This window comes from Melopsittacus undulatus, chromosome 8, assembly GCF_012275295.1.
Source record: "Melopsittacus undulatus isolate bMelUnd1 chromosome 8, bMelUnd1.mat.Z, whole genome shotgun sequence".
NCBI classification, from domain to species: Eukaryota; Metazoa; Chordata; class Aves; order Psittaciformes; family Psittaculidae; genus Melopsittacus; species Melopsittacus undulatus.
The window spans coordinates 52,843,575-52,859,754 of record NC_047534.1 but is presented as its reverse complement, the minus strand read 5'-3'; the positions used below and the strand labels follow the sequence as shown (position 1 = coordinate 52,859,754).

At 49.5% G+C, this 16,180-nt stretch overlaps 1 protein-coding gene across 2 annotated transcripts; it reads right to left on the bottom strand.

The window, feature by feature from the left end:
* Positions 1–5,172: 5,172 nt before the first annotated feature.
* ASB1 (ankyrin repeat and SOCS box containing 1) lies at positions 5,173–15,425 on the bottom strand. Of its 2 annotated transcripts, none has more exons than XM_034065474.1 (5): positions 15,081–15,425; positions 13,278–13,419; positions 10,876–11,178; positions 7,326–7,711; positions 5,173–5,603 (listed from the first exon to the last, which is right to left on the bottom strand). In XM_034065474.1, the coding sequence occupies exons 1-5, from the start codon at positions 15,115–15,117 to the stop codon at positions 5,470–5,472; spliced, it is 1,002 nt and encodes a 333-aa protein (XP_033921365.1). In that variant the 5' UTR covers positions 15,118–15,425; the 3' UTR covers positions 5,173–5,469. The 2 variants fall into 2 exon arrangements, with proteins under 2 accessions (XP_033921365.1, XP_033921364.1); XM_034065473.1 differs by lacking the exon at positions 15,081–15,425 and adding an exon at positions 13,538–13,595.
* Between the last annotated feature and the right edge of the window lie 755 nt (positions 15,426–16,180).

Genomic DNA, 16,180 nt, shown 5'->3' with positions numbered 1-16,180 from the left:
TCTTTCTCCCCAAGCCATACAGGAAGCTCAGTGAGAAGTGACCAGAAACCCCAGGCTTTCTACTCCAAGAGAAATAAGCAAGAAGAGGACAAGTTAACAGCATGCAAAATCATGGCTGGAGTCTAGCAGCCCTTTAAACTCCCTGTTTATCTTCCTGAGGTCTGCAGCTCAGACACATGGATCTCTCCCAGCTGACAGTCAATCCCCTTGCTCTAAGTTGCAGCACATAGATGCTATTGCTGACTCACTACCCAGCAAGGTACCAACTTGGCATAGCTACCGCACAAGCCTGAGGGGAGATGGAGGCAGAAGGGAGATGCTTCCAAGCTCAAGGAATATCAAGGCTGGAGATGCTTTGCTTGTTTTGCTTTGTTTGTAATCACCATAATTTCAACCCATTTGATGGTTTTCTTCCAGCTTAGGAGAAGCTCTCTTTTTGCCTTTAGAGGAAATGGTGGTACCAACACAGACACACATTTCCCAAGTGAAAAGAGCAGGAAGCCTAAAAATAGCAGGAATCCAGCCTTGGACTGGAAACAGCTACAGAACATCTTCCTCAGGTACCTGTAATGCTCTTTCTACCACCTGTGCTTTAGAACACAAATTGGGTGCTGCAGACGGAGCCTGCACATCTGCTGACCCATAGGGAAGAGCAGCCACCAGAAATGCTTGAGCTTGATGAGAGTTTTCCAATGACAACGCCAGGGGAAAAACAAAGCTGTTATAAGAATCCTGCTGAAAACCATCCAGGGAGGCAAGGCAGGAGTCAGCAATGGTGCAGCAACCCACTGCCAAGCCCCTGCCTGCCCCTGCCTGATGCAGGCAGCACGGTTCTCCGGCCCCCTCCAGTGGTGACAGGACGTGGAGAGGAGCAGTGAGAGCCTCCAAGGCATGATTCAGGGTTTTGCACAGAGCTGGACTCCTCCTCCCTAAGGCAGAGCCACGCTCCTGTGTTGGGACATCTTTATCCAGCTACCCATGGATCCAGGCCCACCATAGATACCACTTATCTACTTTCAGATGTGATCTTGCTGTTGTGCAGTCATTTTACCCTGGGCAAAACCAGAGCATTGATTAGCACTTCTTGAAGTGGGACCCTGTCACCTCTGTTCTGTCCTGGGCCGCTTTCCTCAGTGGGACAGGGAGGACTAAAAAGGTGCTGTACCTCAAAGGCCAGTTTGGGTGTTAAAACTGCCTTACTTGACCCTCTGTGAGGATGCTGATGCACTGGTACTGGGTACCCAGGGAAGCTGTGGCTGTTCCATCCCTGGCAGTGTTCAAGGCCAGGCTGGACAGGGCTTGGGGCAGCAACATTATATCTGGGTATCAGTTACCAGCATCTCATGCTATGGAAATCCCCCATAGCAACGAAGACAAGAAGAAAGACTCCATACAAAAAGACTGTTTTGGATCTGCTTTGCTTAATCCAGATCTGGTTTGGTTCTATAAGCATTTGCCAAATCTTGTCATTCCCATCCCACCCAAGCTTACACACAATGCTTTGTATCTTACACACAAACACAGCAGGCATTCTTCAGTAGAGGGGATGTACACACAATTAACACTTTAATTTCCCACCCATGAATTCAGGATACTCATTTGTTACTCATGTTATGTGACAACATGGAAAAGAACACCTTTACAAAAGAGAACACTTTGCTACATAGGAGGAAATGCTGAAGTCCAAGTTAAGGCAAAAATAAATGCTGTTTATATACTGCAAAGACATATAATATGCACATGTAACTCAGATTTCATATTGGAAGACTTGTTTCTTCAGTTTAAAAGTACAGGGACAGCCAGAGCATGTAGGTTTTGGCCCTACAGGACAGGATGCGCAGGTCTATGAATAGCATGGATCTATTTTGAGATTCCATATTATCTCCCTACAATGAAAATTCCAGATCTAAGTCTGTGCATTAAAGCACTTCACCCAAACAAAGCTGAGTTTATGTAACTTCAGCAACCAACATCCACAAGGACTCACTCTTAGCAGTCATCTTTGCACTTATGGCTTAATAGTATGAGTTATCCCCTTGAGCTGGACCCCCTTTAAGCCCTCAAGACTGAAAGACCATCCAAGTTTAACACACAGACCTATGCAGGAGGCACAGTCCCTCAGTTGAACGAGTCCAGGCAAAAAGCCTCCTGCCCTTCAAAGCTTTGACTCTGCAAATGTCCAAGGGATTGATGAACCTCAAGCTTATTTACTAGTGGATTGGGAGAACCATCTTTTGACCTATGGATCAGAGATATCCATGGACAGGGGAAGCCTTTGGACCCTACATCAGATGGATTTGAAAATCCACGTGGTCCTTTCAAGCTTGAGGTCAGAAGAACTACCCAGACACCAAAGTCTTCTCCCCTAGCATGGCTTCACTTTACCTGTAGGGCCTACAGAGGAATCCTGGCAGTTCCAAGCACTGACTGTGCATGGAGAGAGGATGCTCTTCACAGTTTCACTCACGTGGAGTTAGTGTTCTGGAAGGGAGCACTGCTCCAAACTGGTCAGGGGGCAATGGCAGGCTATCCACAAGCACACTGCAGGACAGCATCAGACAAGGGCACAACAGTCAGCAAACCAAATACTGAAGCATCTAGAATTAAAACCATAGCAGCTCATCTGCAGACTCTTGGCTTCAAGTTACATCAGGCACTGAGCTAACTAAATTCTCTCAATTCCCTTGGACCACTTTCTATCATTCACAGTGTATCTCATTCCAGATGGAGCCAGATCTCCCCATCCTGCCACCTTCACCCAAAAGGCACGAATGGGTACACAACTAAGTCAAAAATCAAGGGGGGAGAAAGGATCAACCCAAAGCAGCGGCTGAATGGCACTTTCTCAAGACAAACTACCTCCTTTTCTGCCTCTATACACTGGAGCTGGAAAGTATGGTTGGCCCGTGCTCCTGCAAAACATTATGGTTCTGCCAGCAAGGTGACAAGAGGCTTTACAACCTGTTTGCATCTCTCAGGCATGTTAACACTTCTATAAAGCAAGCGCACAACTCTCCCAGGCAACATGCTCATGGGCTGCCCTGGCCTCCAGCATGGTGAAAACCTAAACCATCTGCAAGCCTGAAAAGGAAACAGTGCAAAACTGCTGCCTTCTCACCTTGAGAGCATGCCTACAGCTACACAGCCTTGCCATTAGATCTCACCTGAGGAGGGATGTAAAAGTACCATTTGCTCTAGCATCGAAGCACTGAATGTAACCATCACACTTTAGCCTGTTCCAAGCAGTGTAGATTTTGCCAACTTACCCCAAAATCAGGGAGTCAAGCAATTCCAGGCCTGGCCACAGAACTGGAGTCAGGAAACAAGCAGGGGCTTGTCCTTCCTCCTCCTCTGAAAGCAGCTTCAAAAGGCACGTGTTCTTCAGCAGATAATAAAACATACCAGCAAGTCCATCACTGCTTATTAAACTCTATCCTTAATGCATCCCATCGTGAGAGGACAGGAAACTGAACTGAGTTTGCATTCATTTATACCTCTGGAAAAGTAAAAGGCCATTTCCTCACTAGTATCAAGACCTATGGGGCAAGTCTGGAGGATCTGCTCCAACAGCACTTGAAACCAAAATGCAAGGTAGCTTCAACAACTCCAGTTCTCTTACTGCAGCAGGTCAAGTGATCAGACCAAATTCCTTTCCCAGTGGGGCTGTCTTACTGTCCCTGCCATCCCATGCTTAACTCAGCTCTCAACAACAGGTCCCTAGGCATTAATACCATACACAATATAAGTATCAAAATAAATCCCCATCATCTTTAAGATCACATCTGGAAAAACATCTGGCAACGAAAAATTACCCCAAAAATCAACTAGGAATCACTTGAATCAGTAAAGTAAAAGCAAACACCAATTATCACCTGAGCTTTTACCCCAGATCCTGAGGGACCATCAACTCTGTCCTTCTAAAGTTGCTACTTTGACAATGTCTCCTATACAAGGAACTGGATAACCCTGAGATCCCTATGAAAGGCTGTCAAACAGCTGCAGAGTAAGCCTATCCTGTGAGCTTGTGACATGAAGCCAAACAGCAACAGAAATCAAAGGAGCCCAGGCTGCTGGGTGCAAGGCTGCATTTAGAAGTACATAAAGTCCTTTTCTTTTCATTTTTCCATCATGCTGGTAGGAGCAGTGTGCAAACAGAAAAACCCGTGAAGTGGACCTGGGAAGGTTTTCTCTGGTCCTACTGACACAGTGGGATATAGAGTAAAAGGTAAGTAGGTTCTTCTATGTGCTGTGCACTGTCAGCTACTTTACTGGGCCATCAGTAACATCATCACCATGGGAGTATTGGAAGCAGGCAGTCTAGTGATCAGTTTGGTGTCTTTTTCTTCCTCATCACACAGATATACTCACAGGCATTGCATCAACTACCATCCAGAACAGCAACAGAACAGTTTAATTCAGCAGCCTCTCCCTCCACTGCTGCTCTTGGTCACTCTCAAATATTCAAACCCATTTTACAGGGAACAGAAGATGAGTTTAGGCACTGCTTTTCCAAAGAACAGTCTAGCAATCTCCCAGGTTCACTTGCTGTCATAGTCCTTGCCCCACCACCACTGCAGTAGGGATCACATCCCCACATCAGGCTGTGGAGCTATGAGTTCCCAGAGGTGAAACTACCTTTTCCTCTTCACGTCTGCTCATTCATGCTATGGCAGCAGTCACTGGACTTGACCCAGTCCCAGGCTGAGACCAACCAGCCCCTGCCTTGTCCATTACAGTGCTGGAGGGAGAGCCAAGCTGCCAGTGCAGCTCTGGTGCTCTGTACATATGGCTCAGACAGGATAGGATTGCATATTCTGCTACTCTCCCACCTGTGTGACAAAGCCTCTACATGAAGAGATCCACTTTGCAGCACGCAGATACAATCTTCCAAGTAACACCCAGCACTGGACAGGAAATGATGGGTTTCACAGCATGAGGACAGAAGAAAATACACCACGTTTTACAGCAGCAATCACAAACTTCATACAGAAGAAGAAAGGTCAGGTACTGATGGCAGAAAGAGAGCAGTGCTCTTGTAAAACCCTGACCACAGTGAGTGGAAACTCCCCTGTACACTATAGGAAGAGGAAAGACACTTCCCCATGCTGAGACACAAGATGTGTATAACAGAGATCGAGAACAGAGGTAGAGTCATAACAAACAGACATATGGTAACAGCTATAGGATGTATTGTATTTGCTCATGTAACAGCCACAGACGCTTACCGGCCTCAGTGCCCAATCAGTTGCAAACAAGAGATCACCAGTGGTATAATCAGTAGCTTAAGAATAGACACACAAAATCACTGCACCCTAAACGTGGAGGGGAAAATCACAGGGGCAGGGAATTATGTGCACTCCATGAGCACCACAGTGTTTCACTGGGAGGGAAGGGTTAGGATTGGCATCTGGCTTTATCAGCGCACTCATTTACCGAATCAAACTGTCCCAGAAAGCAGCCAGTTGCCCTTTAACTGTGTTCATGAAGTAGAAATTGTTTAATGGGGTCTGGGACTGGAAGGCTATGGATCAGATCCAGCCGGGATTTGCCAAGTATTCTTCGTACAGCTATGCGGCAGAGAGACAAGAGGCTCCGGGTGCGGCCTGCAAGGAAGAAAGAGAACAACTATTGAGGCTCAGGGAGAGGGCTAACAGTGTGCAAACTGTGCTGAGCTCTGGCTGACAGCTGAGGAGTCATTTACCCCTTCCATCCTACACAGCTACATGAAGGTAGTGCTGTGAGCAGAGCACGCACAGATTCCCCCCATGAGGAAGCCAAAGCCACGGAGCAATGAGCCACCACACATGCAGTGTGGAAGGGCAAGCTGGAGGCTGCATGGGGTTGTGACCATGAAACCAGTCCCTGCATGAGAGGGTTCAAGAGATCACTGCCAAATCCACATCAGGGGAGGCTGTGGGAGGCTTTATGCTATTCAGATTGTTTTAAGATGACATGGACTTTATTTCTGCTCTAAATCACCCCCTTGGGAAACAACAGCATTGATGGCCAGCTTAGGCCTTCCACCAACATTCTTTTGATGGCTTCTTTTCAGTTCATGGAGAGCTCTTCCAGCACAAGGACATCCACATTGATGGTGTCCATGTTGATTCAGGACCTCCAAGGCACCACTCCATTATCCTGTATGCTCTACCTGAGGAGTCCCATTTGCCTCCTAAACCCAGGCCTTAATGGAAACCATGTGCTGCAGCTCATGTGTGCCTCTTCCCAGCAAAAGTCCAAGCAATCTGAAAAACCAGGCACGTGCAAAGCTGAATAACCTGGAGCTGGGGGTTGTATTCCACAGCCTGAGTCCTTTGGAAATTCCTGTGGAGCTCAGGAGGGAAACTCCACTTCCGACCTGGTGCAAAGTCCTGGCCTTCACCAGCTAAGCCTGGTGGTTTTATGAGGTGCTGCCCTTGCAGGAACAAGGACACACACTGTACTGGTGTTGCTTTTGTCATAAAAAGAAAGAAACAGCAGGCAAAGTTAGGCATGATCAGCTCCGAGACTCTGGTTTACTTCTTTTGTAAGCCATTTGCTTCCCAGAGGATGTGAAATTCCAAACCCCAGCTTTTGCCCCACCTTTATCCACCACCATCCTGCCACTTGCTATCACCATTTGTGGCTTCACTGCCCAAGCAGCCTGTCCAGATACACCTCTTGGGTCCCTCCCCATGCAGAGCACAGGGTTAACCCAAGAACAGTAAGGGTACATCTGCATGGTTTTGGAGAACTGGATATTGTTGGATATGCCATAACCTGCCTGTGGTCTACAGATCCAAAGCCCAGCTTTGATAGGCCCATGCTGCCTAAACCTTGCTGAGGACGTGGTTAGGCAATGGAAAAAGGAGCTGGGAGAAAGATAAAGTTACAGACTGCTGCAAGAGGCACTGTTGGTAACTGAAGGACTCAAGAGGGAGGAAACCACCACGTGAATGTACCAAATGCAACAGGAGAAAAGCAGCTGGCTGGAGGCTCCTGGGGAAGCCACTGGGTTGAGTCATCAGTGCTGGCAGAGCAGCAGCTCAGCAACACTACGGATCTGTGCCAGGGAGCCACAGAGGCCAGCCCCATGCTTGATGCCTGCCTGGCCAGCAACAGCTCTAGGGGAGCTGTATCATGGGTGGTGAAGCCATGCATGCTTTCCTTAGCAGCTTATTAAAGTCCAGTTAGGGATAATCTGTTTACACCAGCTTTCTGCTGAACAGACCCAATAGAGGATGCTATCACCTGAACAACTCCTAACCCCCAAATAAACTCTCCAAAGAACTATCCTGAATCCAGAGTGAGAGAGAACCAGACTTCAGCAAATCAAAGCTACTTACCCCTTGCTTCTTTGAACACCTGCAGAGCCTCAGGGTTGACTTTGACCCTTCCTGTGGATTCGACTCCCAAGGCCTCCACTTTCACCAGGTTCAGATCGGCTCCAAAGTCAATCAAGAGGTGGACGAATGCTGCTTCACAGCCATGCCGCAGGACAGCGTCCATCACACACACTGGGGAGCCCCGGGAGAAGCCTTGGATGTTGATGGGCCCACAGCAGTTAAAATCCGGGTTGGCTCCAGCTTGGAGCAGCAGCCGGAAGCACTGGAGGTTGTGGTAGGCAGCACTGATGTAAAGTGGGCAGACCACCAGCGTGGTGAGGGGCCGCAGGGATAGGCTGGGGCCACGGGAAGGGAGGTGGTGATTCACATCCACATCTGCACCGTACCTGGTTGGGAAAGAAGAGAAGAGGGTTGGAAACGAGGGCAACAGCACCACAACTGCAGCCCAAAGTGGCAAGAGGTGAGGCCAAAGAGTGAGCACCCTGCCTGTCTTTGGTACCCCTGGGGCCCACCACCCAAGTGCCATCCATACCTACCCTCAGATGGGCCTGGTGGGGCTTCTGAGCGGGGATGCTGTATCCAGCATGGTCTGATCTTCAGGAATCAAAGCTGCTTCTCTGCCCACAACAGCCCAGGCTTCTGAGGGAGGAGGAGCAGCTGTGGAACATCTTTCCCTGCCCTCCTGAAGGACTGGCCAAACACGGCCTTGGCACAAGAGATGGCTGAGCCCGGAGCCAGCACCATGTAATGCTGGATGCTAGTGAGCTGGCTGGGGAGCAGGGATGTTTTCAAATTACTCAGTTGAAGAGATGCAGTGAAATAACTTCCCCACCAGGCTAAAACAGGCCAAAAAGCAATACAGACAATCGATCTGACTGTCACAAACAGCATGGAATGGAAACAGAAATCTGTGTTCACCAGCAACACATGTATGTCAAAATCCTGCTCCTGAAGGAACTAGGGAAATCATCAGAAATCCCTTCAGGGAGTCAAAAAGAGGCCTTTTCCCTAGTATTTACCTCAGAAAACTGGAAGAACACAAAATAATGGCATCAGGCCCTCCCCTGTCCACATGCATCCTGCACAGCTCCATTCACAGGCTATACATTGTACTGGATACCACAAATCCTCCTTCACCCACCAGTCCCCCACCCAAAACTAGACTTTTCTGTCTTCCTAGGCAGCATTTCTGCAGTTAATAAAGCAAATAAGGAAACCACCTGGGGACAGATCCTGCCTCAAGGCAAGCACAGCCCAAGGTGGGGAACACTTAACCAAATGCTTCAATTCTGAGGATGGGAACAGTCTCATTTAAATGGGGCACACTCAGAACATCTTGGCTGTGATCTCAGGAGATTGGTAGGGCCACTGCTTCCTATGGCCATGATCCTGACCAGACAGCAGATATCCCTTTGAGGTTTTTCTTCCCCATTATTATCATCAAAATTCCCAGTGGAAACCCTCAATCCAAAGCAAAATACAAAGCTCTACAGCTCAACATGCACCTAAGGCAGCAGGGCCATTTGTCAGGTCTCTTTTTCATTGTTTTAGTGTGGCAAAAGGATCCTCTCACCCTTAATCCTTCACAATGAGGTCAGCCTTCAATCATACTGCAAGTACAGTGCAACAGTCCAACCTCGCGGCATGATCACATCACAAGCTGTTAAGAAAGTAATCTCTATACCATAAATACTTCCACCAGCCATGTTAAAAAGCAGATCACCATCCCATAGCTATGTGTGTATTTACTATTCATGGATACAGTTTCACCTCTTGCTTGGGTAGCTGGTTCAGCAATTATAGGAGCATCCAGGAATCCTGATTGTGCTACCATATGATTAACAAAGAGATGAACTAGGTGATGTTTCGACACTTGCAGCAAGCCTGGCTGGGTTGGGCTTTCCCTTTAGGACTTAGGAGGGTTTCTGGAGTTGAATATGCTGAAATATTTCCTTCTATCCCAGTAAAAGTGTCTTCCTCATTGCATTCCCCCTGCCAAAGCCTTTGAGAGCAACATCTTACAAGGCTCCAAGTGAGCTCTGCAACAACAGACTGCATTTGAAGCAAGCAAATCTGAAGAGATCTGTGAAATCCATCCTCCAAGATATTTGAAATTGTGGGCAATCTGACAATTTGGTATTAGCTTAGCAGCTTTGGGAGAGACATTGTCTAATAAAAACACATTGGACAAACTCCAGTTCATTTTTAAGCCTGAAAGTGTTCCAAACTCTTGCTTTTAATATTGCTGGCAAGGTATCCCTAGGAGTAGACACATAAATCAATGCATCAGCTCTCCCTTGCGCTGCTGAAACACCATTTGCTACATTTCACTCTGCCTTAGCAGATATCTCAGGGCAGATTCTTGGGAATGCAGCATGGGAGCTGAAGCCTGTACTGACAAGCACATGGCAATGGGGACATCCTTCTCTCAGTCTGAGAAAGCAGTGAGGAGGGGGGACCATATCCCCTTCTTTCTACTTGCCAGCTTCCTTAAAGCTGCCCTTGTAGGAAAATTCACTTCTCCTCAAGCAAAAAGGAGAGGAGAAAAATCCCCAAGTACTTTGAAATGTTGCTATTCAAGCCCTTTTGGTTGTTATATTCTAGCATCTGTGGTCACTGAAGGGGTTTCTTGGAGAGCATTTCTGTGGGAATCCAAACACACGTTCTTCTATTATTTCTTTCTACAACCTGTATTTTCCCCTGATGCTCCCTTAGTATTTGGTGGCAACGGCCCATTTAGTCCCTTATACAAAAAGCTTCCAATTTAGAAGAAAGGAAGTATCACAGCACACAACAGAGGAAGAAAAGTCAAGCTCACACAGCCTGTTGCTACATCTTGAGCACTGCTGATGCTGCAGAGGAAGCTTCCTGAGGGATGGATGGTCACCAATCACTCACCACCCAAATCTAAGGTTCATCATCTTGTAGTGATGGCCATCACTCTCTGCCCCAGAGATGCCACCCCATCAATGGGGCTGTGCATCAGATGTCTAGCAAGGGGAGACTGAACCAGATGCCATAGAGAGCATCATAATGATGGGCAAACACCAGGGAGGCAGGAACAGCCAGTGCCAGTGACAAACATCTCTCCCCCTAAGGGCAGAAGATGGTCAGAGCAGCAGAGTTGAGCAAAGGAGAGATGTGTTTCCAAACACTTCTTGTTCATTGGGAGATCCACCTCACTCATAAATTCAGTCAGGGCACAGAGCTGGTAGTCAAGGTAGAGTTTGGGGGGAAGACACCCTGAACAATTTAGATCTGACTGAATAGTGGATGGTGGGCTCAGAAACAGAGATTCCTCTCTTGAGCTTCATCCTAGAACAGACATGGGAGTCACAGAGCAGGGCACAGACCTGCTGCCAGGATCAATCGATGGGGAATACAAGGATGTCTCCATCCTCTCACCCTGTCCATCACTTAGTGAGCTTCACCAGGCCTGCAGAGGCACTGAGCACGCAAGGAGGGAATGGATGAGTTCCATGGGGAAAAGCTCCCAAGCAAGAGAAGGGAGGTAGAGTCACCCATCTCCAGCATGTACCTGAGCTCTCACCTGATCAGCTCCTGAAGGATGTCTGCCCGGCCCACACGTGCCGCATGGTACACAGGGGTGCTGCGGTGATGCCTGCTGCCGTTGGGGTCAGCCCCAGCTTCCAGGAGGATCTTGGCACACTCGAGGTGCCCGTTGACCACAGCTACGTAGAGGGCTGTCTGCCCCTTCACGTCCACCAGGTCGATCTCAGCCCCTTTGCGGAGGAGGAAGTCCACGCAGGGCCCATGGCCAGCAGTGGCAGCGATGCGCAGCGGTGTGCAGGGCAGCCAGCCACAGCACCACACTGACTTCTCGTTGATCCGGCTGCATTGGAAGGGGAAAGCATTCCATCAGAGGAGCCCTCCTGCTGCCTTGTACCACACCACCTCCCCCAGGCCCCAAAGAGGATCTGTGAGAACCCAAACTGCTTCCATGAAGCTTTTCATTACCATTTTGGGCACTTTAGAGCAGCCCTGAAAAGCTCCTGCCGATAACAGGAGGCTATGGCATAGTGCCTGGGAGATGGGCTTTATGGCAGCTCAGCTGCACATATGCACAATGAGGAGTAAACCCTGCATGAAAACACAGTCAAAATTACCAATAAACAAATAAGATAGTCCCTTTTTACAGGGAAATGTCCCAGATCAGCAGCAACCAAGCTGGGGGCCACAACCATTTAATTCATGCTGCTCCAAAGGGAACACAAAAGTCATCAAAGCAGCAGCAAAACAGCAAGAGGACATAGGGAGGAAAGAAACAACACATGGAAATGCAGGCATACGTACATGTCACACTGCCAGCAACATCCACACGCAGCCAGTCACCACGGCATGACAAACACAAATCCAGGGAAACCTAGCCCTACCAGCAAGCAGCAAAGGGGAAAGATGCAGTGATCCTGGTCTGAACAGGAGGCCATTAGCATCCTCTCTGGGCAGGTGTATTGGCATAAGAGCCTTTTCCAGGTTATTGGAAGAGATGGATCTGGCTGGCAGCTGCTTAGATGCCCCTGAAATAACCTGCATTACCCTTTATGCTCATGCAGATCTCAGGTTAGCCCTAAAAGTCTCATAAGCATCCAGCCCTCATTCCCAAAGTATCTGCAGATCACTCCCTTTGAACAAAAAGGAAGGCATTTCTTTAAGGCCAATGTAGGCTGGTGAAAATGCTCTTTAGCCAGCACAGCAGTGGATGTGCCCTTCTGGCTCACTCCATGAGCCCACATAGCTGGTACAGGACAAAGCAGCTTCTATACAGTGCGCTTACAGAGTTTGACAGGAGAGCAATCCCACAGCTGGGGCTTTTTTAACCATGTCCAGCCCTCACCTTTCAAGTCTAATGATAAAAGTGCTCCCCTTTAACCTTGGAGGTTTGGGGATCACCACCCCACACATACACTCAAAGAAGCCACTTTTCTGCTCACTCCATCAGCTGTGTGATGGTGCTGCAGCCTCCAGCCCTCCTCCTCCCACCAAATATTCCTTTCCCTGCAAGGAAGGACAACCTGGCCCTGCTGCCACAGGGTTTTTATGTGATATGGGACAAAATAAGGCAAAAAATCTCAACCAGGGGTCCACAGGAAATCTGGGCCAGCAAGAAACCTGGAGAGGGGCTTGGGACAAGGGCCTGTAGAGACAGGCCAAGGGGAGTGGCTTTAACCTGCCAGAACAGGGGAGACTGAGATGAGCTCTTAGGCAGAAGCTGTTCCCTGTGAGGGTGCTGAGGCGCTGGCACAGGGTGCCCAGAGAAGCTGTGGCTGCCCCATCCCTGGCAGTGCTCAAGGCCAGGTTGGACACAGGGGCTTGGAGCAGCTGCTCCAGTGGAAGGTGTCCCTGCCTGTGGCAGGGGTTGGAACTGGATGAGCTTCAAAGGTCCCTTCCAAACCAACCCAGTCTGTGGTTCCAAAGACCCCCATCTGCCAGAGGCATAAAGAGGGGCTGGCTCATTCACATTTCTGCTGAAAGAACACTTTTTTAGAGGCTGGGAGACATTCTGCACTCAAACCAGCTTTTTCTCCATGGTGCAGGAAAATTCATTAACTATCCCCATGGTTCCAGACTTCGCACTGGGCAGATTTTATAACACTGGGTGTTTCAGGTTTATATTCGGTTTTAATCCCTTTTGCATGTTTCTTCCATCATACACAAGCCCCCATTTCTCATGGTATGACATTCCCCTGATCTGAAAGGAATCAGAGGACATGCACACTCACAAAGCGGCTCAACATTGGAGACCACAGAGGGATGACTGCAGGTGTCACGCCGAGCATCCTCCCATCCTAGCACCCATCCCTGGCAGTGCCCAAGGCCAGCTTGGAGCATGATGCTCCAGTGGAAGATGCCCCTGCCCATGGCAAGGCATGGGGCTGGATGAGCATTAAGGTCCCTTCCATCCCAGCTCCATGTGCAGGCCGCCTCCCTCACCTTTGGAAGCTCTCCTCCTGCAGCAGGCTCTTGAGGGTGGGCAGGTCCCCCACGTAGGCCGCGTCGTGCAGCCGCGTGTCCTCGCAGTGCTCAATGGGGTGGTCGCAGAACTGCTCCCGCAGCCACTCCTTCAGGTTACGACCTGCGCTGGAGAGAGACCGGACGGGATTGGGGGGGGGGGGGGGGGGGGAGAAGGGAGGCTGAGCCCTACCCCGGGGCAAGGAGGAGCGGGGGTCCCGTCCCCCTGTCCCCCACGTTACCTGCCTGCCCACCGCCGGGGAGGCCGCCCTCCGCCATCTGCCCCCCGCTCCTCCGGCTCGGTTGGGCCCGCCCTCCCTCCGGTCCCCCCCCCCGGACCGGCGTGATTGGTGCCTGCCGGCCCCGCGGCTTCCTGCCTCCCCGTTAAGGTGGCGAGCACCGGAGGAGCGGTTCCTCCTTCAGAGCCGGACCCCGGCGGCTGGAAACGGGAGCTCGGGCGCCTATGGAGGGGCTGCTGCTACTTCCAGCCACGGGTAAAGATGGGGCTGACAATGCACAGTGCTGGTGCACGCAGCGGGGGGAGCCTGCTGCACCTGCAGGAGGGATGGAGCAAGTGTTTGGAAGCGGATCCATAAGGCTTGCCGCAGCTAAAAGCTGCAAAGGGGGGTTTATGTCATGGAATCACGGAATGGTTTGGGTTGGAAGGGAGCTTAAAGCTCATCCAGTTCCAACCCCTGCCACGAGCAGGGACACCTTCCACTGGAGCAGCTGCTCCAAGCCCCTGTGTGCAACCTGGCCTTGAACACTGTGCTTTTGGCTTTCCTGGAGTCAAAAGGGACCAGATCTGGGAACTAGACAGCAGGGATAGGTGTAAGTCCAGCGCTCAGCTTGGCTCCCCTGTGTGTTCAGCCTGAAGAAGGCTGCGTGGAGACCTCATAGCAGCCTTCCAGTATCTGAAGGGGGCCTACAGGGATGCTGGGGAGGGACTATTCATTAGGGACTGTAGTGATAGGACAAGGGGTAACAGGTTGAAACTTAAACAGCAGAGGTTTAGACTGGATATAAGGAAGAAATTCTTTACTGTTAGGGTGGTGAGGTACTGGAATGGGTTGCCCAGGGAGGTTGTGAATGCTCCATCACTGGCAGTGTTCAAGGCCAGGTTGGATGAAGCCTTGGGTGACATGGTATAGTGTGAGGTGTCCCTGCCCATGGCAGGGGAGTTGGAACTGGATGATCTTAAGGTCCTTTCCAGCCCTAACTATTCTATGATTGGTATGGGCTCAGGACTGGAGTTTGGGAGATGCCTTTGCTGGGTTTGCAAGCATCCCGGCAGAGGAGACCCACTACATTGTGCTCCTCTGCATTCCCTTCTTGGTTTCCAATGTACAACTGCATCTAGGTACAGACCCTCTCTGTGCCTGCTTATGGGCAGGGGAGCAGACACGTACATCACAGTTCCTGTTGCTGTGCCTGAATAGAGCACAAGACAGACCAGAGCAGCTTTCTTTGCTGTTACATCGTCTGCAGCCCTCACCAATTTAATGGGACTAGATTTAATGAGCTCTTCCAGCTGCAAAGTGTGGTGTTGGATTGCTGGTCTCATCCAGAGCAAAAAGGCACGTTAGTCCATGGGCTTTCATACACATGGCCCCAGACCAAAAGCCATAATGCCTGTGTGCACAAGGGGATAGTTAGTGCAAGGGACAGAAACCTTTGTACTTCAGTGCTTTCCCAGCAGGAATGCAATGCCAATTTTCAAAGCTCTTAGGAAAAGGCCACTCCTGCTCAGCACAATCTGTCTTTAAAATAGATTTGTTTACTCACTCTGTCGTGCAGAGCTGGCTCTTCTCTCTTCTCCCATGGGGAAAGTGCAGACAGGCAAGGAAAGGCAGCAGAGGATGTAGCAGTGTTTACTTGGAATATGGGATTTGTCCCCATGGACAAAGCAGAGAGGAACAAAGTGAGGGTAAACAGGACAGATGAAGCTGGAACACCAGTGTCTGGATCACTCATGATTTGAGGTTCATTCAACTCTTGCAGCAAATGCCTCCATTTAACCACAGTCTTCTCTCTCCTCCACAAATTGTTATGTATTTCTGTACTTACAGACATGCTGCAATGAAAGGCAGAAGGTTTTTACATACCATATCCCATTATCCTTCCTAGCAGGAGTTTATCCCCTTTTTTGTGTGCATGTTTGTTTTCCTTAAATACATATGAAAACCAACCCATCCTAAATTGACCTAATGAGTTCTTGTACAGGGATGGTAGCAAGGGAGTGACTGTCTCAGCCTTGGAGATGGCCAGCACTGGAAATCTGTAGGTGTTAAAGAAAAATCCCATGGAGAAATAGACTATGATGGAAATCTGTATTACATTGAGTGCAAACAGGTTAACATTCAGCCAAGATCTAGGAAATACATGTCCAGCATACCTGACTGCTCCTACCAGGCATCTCTCTTACCAGCTGAGGACATACACTGTGGGCAGCCCTGGCTGCTATTCCTTGCCCCAAGACACTGGACTAGATGGCCTCCTGAGTCTGAATTCCTTTCAGCCTGTATTATCCAGTAATCCTGGCAATAGCCAATGCTTCCTGTACCTGGAACAGTGCTCAACTCCAGCGACTGCTTCAAAAGACTGAGAGGTACATCAGGTAAATCCTCCTCCTGCACAAGAGAGCAGAACTCCAGAGGGATCGGAATCTGCTGGCTCTTGGAACACATTACCTCTAGTAACCTGCCCTGGCCATACCCACCACCAAGAGGGAGAAGCAGCCAGGCAGGTGAGCAAGCTTGGCCCCTCTTCCTTCCATGGTTCATTATCTGTGGGTGGCCTTTTGGCTTGCTTCAGTGATTCCAGCCCACTGGAAAACCAATCCACCCAGCAACTGGGGCCTGTGACTCTCTTAAGGAGAAGCTTCC

Bases quoted from the DNA above. Each gene is read 5' to 3' on its own strand.
- ASB1 (XM_034065474.1), bottom strand. From the start codon at position 15,117: ATGGGAGAAGAGAGAAGAGCCAGCTCTGCACGACAGA. The intron at 7,712-10,875 runs GTGAGAGCTCAG...TTTCCCAACCAG, and splicing joins ATCCTTCAGGAGCTGATCAG to GTACGGTGCAGATGTGGATG. The intron at 5,604-7,325 runs GTAAGTAGCTTT...TCTTCCTTGCAG, and splicing joins GGTGTTCAAAGAAGCAAGGG to GCCGCACCCGGAGCCTCTTG.